This window comes from Branchiostoma belcheri, unplaced genomic scaffold (genome assembly GCF_001625305.1).
Source record: "Branchiostoma belcheri isolate BF01 breed outbred unplaced genomic scaffold, Haploidv18h27 scaffold173, whole genome shotgun sequence".
NCBI classification, from domain to species: domain Eukaryota; kingdom Metazoa; phylum Chordata; class Leptocardii; order Amphioxiformes; family Branchiostomatidae; genus Branchiostoma; species Branchiostoma belcheri.
The window spans coordinates 116,908-129,706 of record NW_017803191.1 but is presented as its reverse complement, the minus strand read 5'-3'; the positions used below and the strand labels follow the sequence as shown (position 1 = coordinate 129,706).

At 41.5% G+C, this 12,799-nt stretch overlaps 2 protein-coding genes across 4 annotated transcripts in view; one reads left to right on the top strand and one right to left on the bottom strand.

The window, feature by feature from the left end:
* LOC109467007 (RNA 3'-terminal phosphate cyclase-like protein) overlaps nt 1–4,076 on the top strand; it is a 4,727-nt gene extending 651 nt beyond the window's left edge. Inside the window, exons 3-8 of the mRNA XM_019764897.1 lie at nt 985–1,160; nt 1,348–1,544; nt 2,103–2,228; nt 2,728–2,887; nt 3,301–3,404; nt 3,619–4,076. Of these exons, the coding sequence (XP_019620456.1) occupies nt 985–1,160; nt 1,348–1,544; nt 2,103–2,228; nt 2,728–2,887; nt 3,301–3,404; nt 3,619–3,778 (923 nt within the window). The 3' untranslated portion in view covers nt 3,779–4,076. The remainder of the gene's footprint in view (nt 1–984; nt 1,161–1,347; nt 1,545–2,102; nt 2,229–2,727; nt 2,888–3,300; nt 3,405–3,618) is intronic.
* A 2,193-nt stretch (nt 4,077–6,269) lies between these two features.
* LOC109467005 (zinc finger protein 474-like) lies at nt 6,270–11,340 on the bottom strand. Of its 3 annotated transcripts, none has more exons than XM_019764895.1 (6): nt 11,294–11,340; nt 8,599–10,062; nt 8,390–8,483; nt 7,951–8,140; nt 7,499–7,507; nt 6,270–6,465 (listed from the first exon to the last, which is right to left on the bottom strand). In XM_019764895.1, the coding sequence occupies exons 2-6, from the start codon at nt 9,924–9,926 to the stop codon at nt 6,311–6,313; spliced, it is 1,776 nt and encodes a 591-aa protein (XP_019620454.1). In that variant the 5' UTR covers nt 9,927–10,062; nt 11,294–11,340; the 3' UTR covers nt 6,270–6,310. The 3 variants fall into 3 exon arrangements, with proteins under 3 accessions (XP_019620454.1, XP_019620453.1, XP_019620455.1); XM_019764894.1 differs by lacking the exon at nt 11,294–11,340 and adding an exon at nt 11,010–11,229; XM_019764896.1 differs by lacking the exons at nt 7,499–7,507; nt 11,294–11,340 and adding an exon at nt 11,010–11,229.
* Between the last annotated feature and the right edge of the window lie 1,459 nt (nt 11,341–12,799).

Genomic DNA, 12,799 nt, shown 5'->3' with positions numbered 1-12,799 from the left:
CAACCCCGTAAGGGGGTATCGGCGTGAGGGGGGGGGAGGTGCGTGGACCTTACAGTAGAGAGGCCCGAAAGGCCTCCACAGATTGTGCCTGTACGGCCTGGGCAGGTAAACTGTTCCACTCTCGTATCGAGCGTGGGAAAAATGAGAATTTGAAACAGTCTTTCGTTGCAGGAATAATATTGTATTTAAAGGCGTGGCTACCTCTGGTGCGCCGCTGTGCAGGAATAAGATATTGTTCAGAGGGTATGTGCATGTGACCGTGAGTTATTTTGAACATTGTAGTCAGACGTGCCTCTCTTCTTCTGTTTGCAAGAGTGGGCCATTGGAGTTTTTGCAACATTTCGGTCACACTACTGGTGCGGGCGTAGTCATTCATGACCATCCGGGCTGCCCTGCGTTCCGGGCAGAACTTGTCAACTAAAACAAAATAAGTTCCAATTCATATAAAGTTTGGGTCATTTATTTTTGAAAACAACAACAACAACGATCCACTTACTTGACTATTCTGAGGGATAATCCAAGACATTTTTATTAACATAAGTTGGATATGATTATGCAAATGAACGAGATCATCCAATTCCCCTTCTAATTCAGCTTCTAAGTTCTATGTCTGTTATTCTCCCTCCAGATTTTGAGGCTAGCTTCATACGTCTTCTTGACAGAATCACCAATGGATCCAGGATAGAGGTCAATGAAACAGGTATAAGTTTCAGTTTTATCTACTTTTCAATTCTTTCAGCTTTCACACCTTAGTAAAATCATAGTCCTACAAAATTCTTACGCACATGATTATACACTTATCAAAAAAAATATGACAAAGGTTAGGCTATGTATCTCTGAGCATAAACTATAGCCTTCATATTAAGAATAATATATTATACTAATTTTAGTATCTAAGCATAAGTAGCAAGAAGCATTTGGAGATTTCAACACTGTGAAATGACACTAATAAACGTCATAATTCTATCCATGTCTGTTATCCAGGTACAACTGTATACTACCAGCCAGGCCTGCTACATGGAGGGAAGATAGAGCATGACTGTAATGAGCAGAGAGCCATCGGGTACTACCTGGAGGCCCTCATCTGTTTGGCTCCCTTCACCAAGGAACCTCTCCATGCCACGCTCAGGGGAGTCACCAATGACCAAGTGGATGTTTCTGTAGGTTTCTCTGCCAATCATTATGAGTGTGTCTTTGCAACTGTTTCCCCACTTAATGTTTGCACCTTTGCGGTAGCAAAAGTTCGATGTCTGAGAAAAACGGACAATATGTAAAGGTAAATAAAGCAATGGCAAGTTCCATTCTACTACCAGCCATTAGAAACGTTAACTTATCTTTACCTTACAGGTGGACTACCTGAAAGTGACCTGCCTGCCCCTCCTGCAACAGTTCGGACTCATTGCCAATCTGGACCTGAAGATCACCAAGAGAGGTGCAGCCCCCGGGGGAGGGGGGGAGGTCATCTTCACCTGCCCCAACCCTCGCAAGCTCAGGCCTGTCAAGATCACCGACTTTGGCAAGATCAAACGGATACGAGGATGGGCGTATCCTTTTTTTCAGCATTTTTTGTCTCCTAGTGATACATTTTTCATTTACTTTGCTACATGTACTTATAGGTTATACAGGTATTTCTGGTACTCGCTTGGAGCTATAGATGACATCCATGGTGATTATTTGAGAGGGTCAAATATTTAAAGTTAAAACTTTGGAACCAGCACAAGGAATGGTTCTCACCTAGAGCTTTTGACCAGGCACTCTTGTCTTCCTCGGTAGACTGACCCAGTGAGGCTTGTCACGGGGCTAACATTGTTAACCAGATATCTTTGACCCAGTGTTGATGTCACACTTCAGAGAAGCCACGTAACAAGTCTACTGAGGAAGCTATTGGTGAGAACCATTCTTTGTTTTGGGTCCAAAGTTTTAACTTTAAACATGTAACTACCAACACAACAGAACTTTCCCAAGAGGGTCAGAATATCTTTCTATGATTCACTAAAATGCAAGTAGCAATAATAACATGGTAGCAGACATAAAATTGAAGTTATGTGAAAATGATGAAGCTGGTAATGTTGTAAGGAAGACCAGTCCTTAACACGTGTTAGGTTTGCCACCAGGGTCTCACCACAGACAGCCAACAGGATAGTGGAGTCTGCCAGGGGGGTGTTGAACCGTTGTCTCACAGACATCTACATCTATACAGACCATCGCAAGGGACCACAGGGGGGCAAGTAAGTCAAACAACAGACATCTCAAGGTCTTGATACTTTATCTTGGTGAATTATATGTACATTAGTTCACAATTCCATTTGCATATGTACTTCTGTCTACAAAGGCACATTGTTATCAGTGCTATTAATTTTACAACAAACAGAATAGAGTGGTTTATATATAATATGTCTTGCAAAATTTTTGCATCTACACTGTGATCATGATATATCCTGTACATTATAAAGACTATTAAGAGATTTTTGATACAATCAATGACATGTAACAGTTTAGTCATATTTCAAATACATGTATTATATACTCTTGTATACTCTGTATACAGTATTTGCATTACTATATATAGGTTTGCAACAGCAACTTAAGGGTCATTCTTAGGACAGTTGTTCATGTGTCATACATGAACAACTGTCATACATAGCTGCCTTTTGAGTTTTTACAGAAAGCCTTGCCACAGATTCTTGTTGACGGGTTCCTTGTCACTTCTTCATGTTTTCTGCCCAGATCTCCAGGTTTTGGTCTGACCCTTGTGGCAGAAACCACCACCGGGGTCATGCTGGGGTCAGAGGCCGTGTCACGACCCCAGGGTGCCGACGGTGACCCCACAGTACCAGAGGACCTGGGCAGGGGGGCTTCCAAACTCCTCTTAGAGGAGATCTACAGGGTGGGTTTGTTAAAGGCACTGGAAAGTTTCTGTAATGGTCTTATATCATACTGAATAAGTAACTTAACATGAATCACTGCTAGCAGAAACATTTGACTAAATATCACTCATCTGCAAGACAATTTTGCAAATCTAACACCATGACAGTCAGCATGGTTTCAGTGTGGTTTCTGTTTTGGGGAAGCAGGAAATTCTACATATAAAGAGACTATACATAATGCAGTGCTACAGATGTAAGAACTACACTCGAATAAAAGTGCTGCTTTGCAAAGAAGTATTCTACTGTAATGCTTGCATAGCTGTGTAGCCCAAGCACTATAGATCCGAGATGGCTCCTTTTTATACACCATATGATGTTGGAAGGACTTGACTTTAACTTTTCTACCAACTATCTCTGCCACAATTCTCCATAGGGTGGGTGTGTGGACTCTGTGAACCAGTCTGTAGCCCTGCTCTTTATGGCTCTGGGGGACCAGGATGTGTCCAAAGCTATTCTGGGACCACTTTCTCCTTACACGTAAGTACATGTACATACTGTCATATTGTCTCTTTGACTACAAAAGTTGCAACAATATGACATGTGGTTAATTTCAATTTCTACATGTAGCTGTGTTGGCATCATAGCCTTTGTAATTTGTGTTTTCGTTCAAGTGTACCTCTACCATGACATGTTTTGTTTTTCACTACAATGGACAATATCTGACAGAACAATTTTATTTTTTATGTTTCAGGATTCAGTTTCTTCGGCATCTTCAAGATTTCTTCAAAGTGATGTTTAAAATAGAAACTCTTAAAGCAGAAGATGATACAGAACTGTGTACTGGGGCTGACAAGATCCAGCTGACATGTATTGGTGTCGGCTACACAAATCTCAGCAAGAAAACCTCATAGTCCACACTTCTGTTGCATCCTCACCTATCAGAGCCTTACCTTGCATTATCCAAGTACCAACGGGAGGCTGGAGTGCAGTTGGTCCTTTTATAGTCTGTGGTAGCTAACTGTCATCCAATCAGATGCTCCTTGGCACGTGCCCAGGTGTTATTCCTTGGTAAGAGTGATCATCTGATTGGCTGACCATCACTATTGCCCATAAAAGGAAGGATTGCACACTGAATACACTCTGACTTTTCTGGTATATTAAATAAAGAATGTGTCAATACTACAAGCTTACAATACTTGTGTTCTCTGTGCACTATTTAACTGAAAGTTTTAAAATTTAACAAACATGAAATACAAATGAACTACACACTCCTTCTGATTACATGGTTCTGGTTACATTTTATTTAACATTGCGACTTGGTGCCTGACAACTTGTCTACCTTACATATAGAACAGCATGGATGGCTATTTGCACATTAGTGAGCTACACTGTGTTGGTCTTACTTAGCATTTGAATTCATACATTATCCCAGTGTAGATCAAACACTCAATGTATCTATTCCTATATTCTGCAACATTCTTAATCTATTCGTGTAGTCACATTCATCATACACTTTTTTTTTCTGGTAGGAGTTTGAGCAAGACTGATAGAATTCACCATTGACACGGATCTATGACAACCTTTTCCATCACAAGACAGCTGACTTTTACTTCTGTACAACATATTCAAGACTGTCCCAAGAATGCCCTCAATTTACTGTCATAAACCTATTGTATGATGAATGTGACTGCACTTAATTTGTACATCACACATTGAAGCCAGTGTGTACTAGTTAGAGCTAACTACTTGAGCAACATCAGTATGTCCTTGTGAACATATAGTCACTGTGAAAACATGCTACATGTAGTAGGTATTTGTTAGCAGCCATTGATACACTGAACAGCTTTGTTTGGTGAGTTGAAGTTAGTGCACATTGTCACACATTATGAACACACATCATCTATAGGCACTAATACTACATGTATAGCCATAACAAAAGAATACATTGGTCAACAACAACCACAGTGGGGTACTTTTGCAAAGTGGGATTGTAGCTGGGAGTACAATAAGGTAGGTGAACGTACTTTTCACTACATTAACCTTGGGAATAGATTTTCACTTTCCATTTCTGTAACACAGTGTTTGAACCTGCACAGGTATTTGAAAATAATTATTTCATGTACACTTCCTGATTCCAAAAACTATGGTAATCCTTTAATATGTTCCATTGTTCTGTTTCACTCTAGCTGTACCTGAAGATAGATGTGCTTTGCTCTTCCTGTCTGCTACGGAGTGCATTACTGGTAAGAATTGCTTATTGTGGACATAGAAATTGGTCTCACATAGACTGTGGGTAGATGTACTCTTCTACACTCACTTGGTAATTGATGTACTATGTTAGTTTGTACCATTCTTTACCTCACTTCAACCTGAGCCAAGACTTTCCAACATGATAAAACACTCAGGCCAACTCATCATAATTTGTTGGTTCTTAATATATAATAGACTTTTAAAAAATCTTAATGGAAGATCAATATGAAAACATCTGAATTTATTCTGGATGAACTCATTGATGGGGACTGAAGATAATGAGATGCAGTTTTTTCTTCAAGCTTGTTTTATCTTCTTGAGGAATGTATTCTTTTAACTGACCAAGAGGAAATGAAGGTGTGGCCTGAGGTTGTATTCACTATTTGTAATTGTTGACCTGTCATATGGTAATTAGAAGTCAAGTCATCATGTGGAAGTAGGCATTTTCTAAGAAATTTTTCTTTTCTACCACTGTCTTTCACTGTTGCACATTATGGTCCCTAAAATATAATGTTGGCAAAAATATAAAGTGATATACCTTTGAATGTGTGTTATATCAACATGTATATAAGTGAACAACACAAGTGCCTGACTGGTGCACACATTATTATCTCTCTTAATCAATTTGTACTGCTGATACATTGTTCAATGGTTTATGGCTTTTTTTCAGCCCTTCTAAAATGACTTTCAATTATTCCTTTTGCAACTTGCATACAATGCAAATGTTTACATTTAATGTTAACATTTCTTAACATTTTCTTATTAGTGTAATGGTATGTTCATTGTTCAAATGTATTTGCAATAGGCTTCATTCTATTTTAAGGTATTTTACATGTGTTTTTATTACTGAATACATGTTCTTCCATTCATTATGGTTGTTAACACAAGGTATGCACAGGCCACATTCGTTGTACAAGTTTTTTTGTTTAGCTATAGTATTTTCAACCACCAACAAGGATCTTTCATAACCTTTTTTGTTACAAGACAGCTGAATTTTGTACAATGCATCCTTGACTATCTCTTCATTTTCTGTATAAACCTATCATACAATGAATGTGACCTGTAGATATCAGCTCTATCACTTTGCACTACAAGATTGCCCTTGAAGTAGATTGGCCTAGTGCACTTACAGCATTTTGTGCTGTGTATGACCTACATATGACTATAGATGTTGTTACACCAATGGTCCAGCCTTACTCTGCTGTCTTCTTGGGTTTGCAGCTCCTCTGGTGGACCACCAGTCGGTCTGGCAAGAAGGTCCGGCCACAGATTGGACACGGCACCAGGTTAGCCTGGGACGCCTGCCACGCAGCCTCGTTCATCGCTTCAATATCATAGGATCCAGAAGCTGGGGAGGTTAGAAACAGTTTGTTGATTCAATAACTAATATTGCTACAGATGCTGGATACTGGATAAGCTGTACTGTAGATTGTATTCATTCACTTTACATATCACTGAAACAGGCAGGTGCTGGCGGCCATATTGGTGTCCCTATTTGCATTTCAGTGGATCCTAGCTTAAGTGTACACAGCAGTTTTACTGGCAATTTTAAAGTCTTCTAGCATTCTCCTAGTTGAGCTGTAGACATTCAATAACAGTTGTCTGAGAGGGTCAGAAGACCTTTGAATGTTAATAACTTTATTAATGTTTGAGCTGAAATGCAAATAGAGACACCAAGATGGCAGAGGGCAATGCTTTAGATGCTGATTTGCCTCTGATTCTGTGAACTGGTCAGGTTTGGAGGTGCAGTATTGCTGGTAGCATGCTTCATAAACTTTGCATTCATACATTATTGACAAGATTAATTGTGGTGGAATTAATTTGTTTCCTTTCCTCATATCAATTATTGATTTCCTGATATCACCAGTTATTGCATTATTAAGCAGACCTTTGAAAGTCATTCATGTCCAAAGCAGAGTTGCATGACACTGTACAGTAAAATTTAAGTCTTACATTGAAAATGAATTTATTCCTATTTGAAGATATCTAGATCAAAGCTTCTTACACCTCAACATGTCTTTTTTCCAATGATCTCTCATGAGTACATTGTTTGATGGAGTACCAGAGGAAAGCTATACTGGAAGTCCAGGGTGTATTCCCCAAGGAAACTTTGGAAGTATTATACTCCTAATAAAATGTTTACTTATTTCTCGCACTTGAAGGGTGCATTTCAAAGGCATAAACTTTGCCATGCACTGATTTTTATCTATCAAGATAGTGACAATTTTGGTCCAGCAAATACGATTGAATGAAAGGTACTGGGAAAAACTCTGATCTAGATAATTTATATGTATAAACATTCATAAGTGACTGCAATGCATACATGTTACACAACAGTAACATTCCATCAAAGGTAAAGTTGTATTCAAAGTTATAGTTACCATTTCCTCCTATTGTCCAGAACAGGGAAAGGAAGGAAGGAATGAAAAAGACAAAAGATGAACATGAGATTAACATTTACCAACATTCTTTTGATGTTTGGAAGGTGTTGATACTAGTAGTTCAATGCTTTTGAATTTCTCCCAATAACAATTCTTAACACTGAAGAAGCTATTTGACCGAAGAAGCTATTAGAAACAATTCTCTACTGGTTATGGGGTTAGGCAGCAGTGAGAGGGTTAATGATAAGCCCTGCACTCGTACAAACTGTGCTAGTGTTTCACTGTCTCTGCTGAGATTGAATAGACACATGTAAACTTCTGCAAATCACTAAAACTGACGGTATCACATTAAAGATGCTCACTATGTCTGTCAACATTTGCATGCAATACCGGTACTTGAACTTAAAATCAGGCCATGGCCAATGGGAGAGAAATGTAGGTGGAACCTGTACCTGTGATTGGTCTAACTTCTGGTTTCTTGGGTTCTGGGCGTCGCATGGACTTGGGTAGCTGATCGTTCTCTATGTGCCATTTCTTCAGGCACTGCGGTTCATGGATGGAGATGGACTTGGTCCCAAACTCCCGACCACAGATGTAGCACACCACGGTGGCTGGGCGGCGGACAACTGGGGTCTTAGACTTCTGTGTAACGGATGTGGTATCAACATTTAAGTTTTAAGACTATGGGAAGACACCGGTTGCACATGAACATCAATTGCTTCTTTTCATGAGACAATTCTAAAGAGAATCATAACTCACTGTTGCTTTACTTAAAGCTATATTAAATGAAAGTATGAAATAGGTATGATTTTTTAATGTAGATTTCTTCCACTGTACTATAAGTACCAGCCATTAGGAATGCTTGTTGTAAGAAAAATAAGTGTTATTTACCGTTGGAGTAGGATAGGTTTTTGACAAGTTAGGGCCACCTGCAGCACCTGATGCTCCTCCCTTGGTCTTGCAGCTGCGCTGGTGGACTGCCAGCCTGGCAAAACAAAAATTCATGTTATGGTGCAGTCATATTTTCATATAATATTTTGCTGCAGGATAGTGAGAAAATGACAGAATTAACTGTTTACAAGGATGCCAGACAACCTTACCTGTCAGGCTGGAAAGTGCGTCCACAGTTCCCACAGGGCACCAGCTGAGATTGGGCGCTCTTCCACGCTGCTTCATTCCTTTCCTCTGCACTCATTGACGACGATCCAAGCTTCTTGGGTTCGGGTCGTCTCTGGTCACGTGGAAGCTGCTTATTTTCCAGCCGCCATTTTTTCAGGCACTGCGGCTCGTGGATGTCGATAGACTTGGAGCCAAACTCCCGGCCACAGATGTAGCACACGACGGTCCGGGGCTTCTGAGGTGGGGTCGACGATGATGATGATTTAGGCACAGCCCCTCCTTTAGGAGGAGAGGAGGTGGCAGTGGCAGAGGGGGTGGTCTTGTGAGCGCCGCTGCCGTCCTTGGGTCTACAGCTCTTCTGGTGCACTTGAAGACGGTCGGGCAGAAAGGTACGCCCGCATGTAGGACAGGGTACCAGACTGGCCTGAGAGCTCTGCCAGGCTGCTTCGTTAGCTGCATCCACATTGTAGCTGCCTCCACCTGTAACCGCAACCTCCTGTGGTTTCACAGGTGTGGGCCTGCGCAGGTGCTTTGGTAGCCTGGCATTTTCTGCTTTCCACTTCTCGATACACTGGGGTTCATGGATTGATAACGATTTGGACCCGAACTCTCTCCCACAGATGTAGCACACCCGGAACGTGGGCCTTTTCGGTGCGACTGTAGGAAGGTTTGCCTTAGGTTTGGTTGATCCACCCTCACTGTCATCACGTAGTGTGACTGTGGATGGGCGGGCTATTCTCTTTGCCTTCGCACTTCCTGACTTGCCTTTGCTGGACATGTTGTTGTCAATCTTTTGACTAGAAGACCTTGAATTATTTGCAGTGCCTTTAGACTCGGGCCTGGAGATGGGTGTGCTCGATGAACTACCAGACCGGGTATGCTGCCTTGATCGAGGAGAAACCTCAGGAAGATCTAACCTTGGAGACACAATAGGGATTCCTTGCGAAGTCCGTGGGGATTGGTCAATGTCAATGATTTGGTGATCAGGAAGTGAGGGGTTCTCTAACGTAGCAGTGCCTGGTCTCGGCGGTCTCTTGGACAGCGTCCTCGTCTTTGGCCTCTCCAGGGTTCTAGTCTTTGGCCTCTCAAGTCGTGAAACAGTTTCCTTTTTTGACGTCCCCTTGTTTTCCTGGGGTCTGGTCTGAGGGCCGTCTATATGTGGCAACGAAAATGGCTTAACCGGCGACCGTTTTCGCTGACTGGCAGGTAACTTGTAGTTCTCCCTGTGCCACTTCTCCAGACACTTGGGCTCGTGTAGGCTTATAGACTGGGAGCCAAACTGTCTCCCACAGATGTAGCACACCTGCATACCAGGGTGTAGGACTCAGGTTCGGCAGAAGTGGGTGATGCGTGACTGCCTGCTACAAGCTTCAAGTCCTGATGATCTCCCATGGGGGATAGCGGGATCCTTATATCTGGACTGTCTGACATTGTCCAAGATTTCTCTACAAGTGAAACGAGTGGAGGTTGTAAGAACCATCATTGATGTATATTTGACAAATTTTCCCACCAAATATGAGGTATGTAAGACATTAATTTAGAAGCATTAGTCCAAGGTGTACTACCCGTAAGTCCAAAATTGATCTGCTTGTTGTTTTGTGTAGATGAAACAAGTCATGCTGTACTACAGAATTGTTTCAATGTCAATCGATATCTTAAAACACTGCAAATAACTCATTTCCCCTCCTACTCCAAGATTAAGTCCCCAATTTACAGTACACATAACCAGAATCCTCCTATTGAAGCTTTAGTTTAATCATGCTTAAACCAAGGACGTTTCAATAGAAACCGCCTGGCTTAATCCTTGTCCTTGTTATGGGCAAGTTCGATCCATTTTACAGCTTAAGGCAGCAAGGTCAGAAGGTGTAATGTAATGTAATGTCATGTACATTTACAGAAACCAACTTTGCAACTTAGGTTTCATGTGATGAATCTTGTGATAGTTTGTATATCAGATATCCATGACAGGTCGGTAATTGTTACCCGTCAGTCCATGACAGTTTACATGTATGACGACTACTGATATGGACAGGAAATGGGGATAGCGTAAGTACTAATTGCAGGACCCAGAGAACACATGCATCAACTTTAGACACAGTTGCCCCAAGCAAATGCCTCAAGCACTTATGTCCGACAATACAGAAGAAAGCCTAGTACTGTGCACAATCCCAGCTCCAAATGAGCAGCATGCAAAGATAACATGAGGCGTTAACCATGGCTGAGTAAATCCACCATTAACCTAATTTACACATTTTACTTTGACTGCTAGTGGAGGTATGACCCTGACGTTGCGTTACAAACGGCACAGACTAAGTGCAAAATGACCAACTAGCTAGAATCATGATATGTTGTGTAAATAGTTAGCTGTGCAGCTGAATGAAAGAGAACGTACGTGTGTGAGTCAGTGTTGTAAGACAGTCACCGCCATGGCCGGCTTTTGTTATGGGCCGCCCGGCTGCCTAGTAACGTTTGACGCACTGGGCGGAGCCGCCTGCATGTACACGTTGCTATGGAGAACGCGTGCCGTTGCTACAGGGAGGGTCTTAGCTACAATTCCTTAGGGAAAAACTTTTCCTTCTTGAAGACGATACATGATAAAAATGCACTAAAGAAGATAAAACAGTTCCCGAAGAAAGCTAGCGTCATTGCAGAAACACAGTGTAATGTTATACCCACCTGCTCAATTTTCACACCACCTGTTTTCCCGGCCGCCATTTTGAAATTGCGCACTGATTTCTCCACTTTTGACAAAAGTCGCTAGGTGGCAGTTTCACACAGGGCTACTTAGCGATTGTCATAAACAAGCAACAGCATTGAAAAGCATATTAAATCTAACATCTATGTGCTGAGGTAGAATGTCTATGACGGGCCTTGATAGGACCGGCTATCTGGAGAAAAAGGGTCATTGGTTGGTTGTACGTATACATACGTGGTTGGAGTCACGCCTATGGATTTGAATGTGTATGATGTGTACTTTCGTAGGTCAGTAACATAAATACGCAGATTCAAATTTCCCTACCAACTTCCAGGTTTAATTATCCAGCATGGCGGACAACAGTTATTTTGTGCACTTTATCACTCATGATTACAGGTTCGCGATAGCGGAACCTGTTCTACGTTACCTCGATTTTATGGGCGCCGCCATTTTGTTTCCCGTCATGCAATGGGGCAGGCCAAAGTTGAGTGAAGTGCATTGTGGGACCTGTCACCGGGCCACAGTGTAAGGACGACGCCTAGCGGTATGTTTGGAAAGAGCAGTAACTGAAAGCCTATCTGGTTGTGTGTTCATTTTGGTAGGAGTGTATAGAGGCGATGGCTTTGGTGTAATATACGCTGATTGTGTTTAGCACTTGCAATTGAAGTTCAATGTAATTTTCTTAGCATGACGGGAAGGAAACATGGCGGACCTAAGGTTTTTTTTTTGGATGATGAGATGATGAGGCTTTGGTATTAGTAGGGTGGTCTTGTGGATCTTGTCGGAGGCCGAAGCTAGGGACGACAGATTGTCCTCAAGTACAGGGTCAGTAGGTGGGATAAATGGCATGAAGTTGGGGGATGTGATTTTGTCCATCTGAATATTAAGCATCCTGAAACCTGTCCTGTCTAACATTCATAACAGAATAGTCCTTTTTTGTCTGACCTAGGACCTAACTCTAAGAAGTGACAAACTGAGGAATGACACAGAGACTTGCTTTGGTCAAGACTTTTAGACTTGACCTCTGACCTTGCAGCGGGAGACACCTGTACTAGGTCATCTATTACAGCTGTAGAGCCAGGGAACTCCTGTTGCACATGATCATTGGATATTGTACAAAAACTATGCAGATGTCCTGCTATAAATACCATACATGCCTCCCTTGTATTTAAGATATTATTATATAGCAGTGAATCATTGAACAAATCTTATATGGCCGTTGTACTCGTTAGTTTGATAACTGGACGTACTGAATAACAGCAATCAGTTTCGATTACAATATAGACTGTATCATTCTCCAGTCTCAAAGCCTGGCTACTGGAGAAGCGAAATGTAATAAAATTATTGACAATACAATTGAACTAGTTGTTGTTACAATGACTGTCGTTCTTTATGCTAAAATGTTTTGTTGTCACTGTCCTTGTACTAGGACATATGATGGATCCAGACAATCAAACAATTTGGTCAAGGGGTGGTCCTCTGGCTAA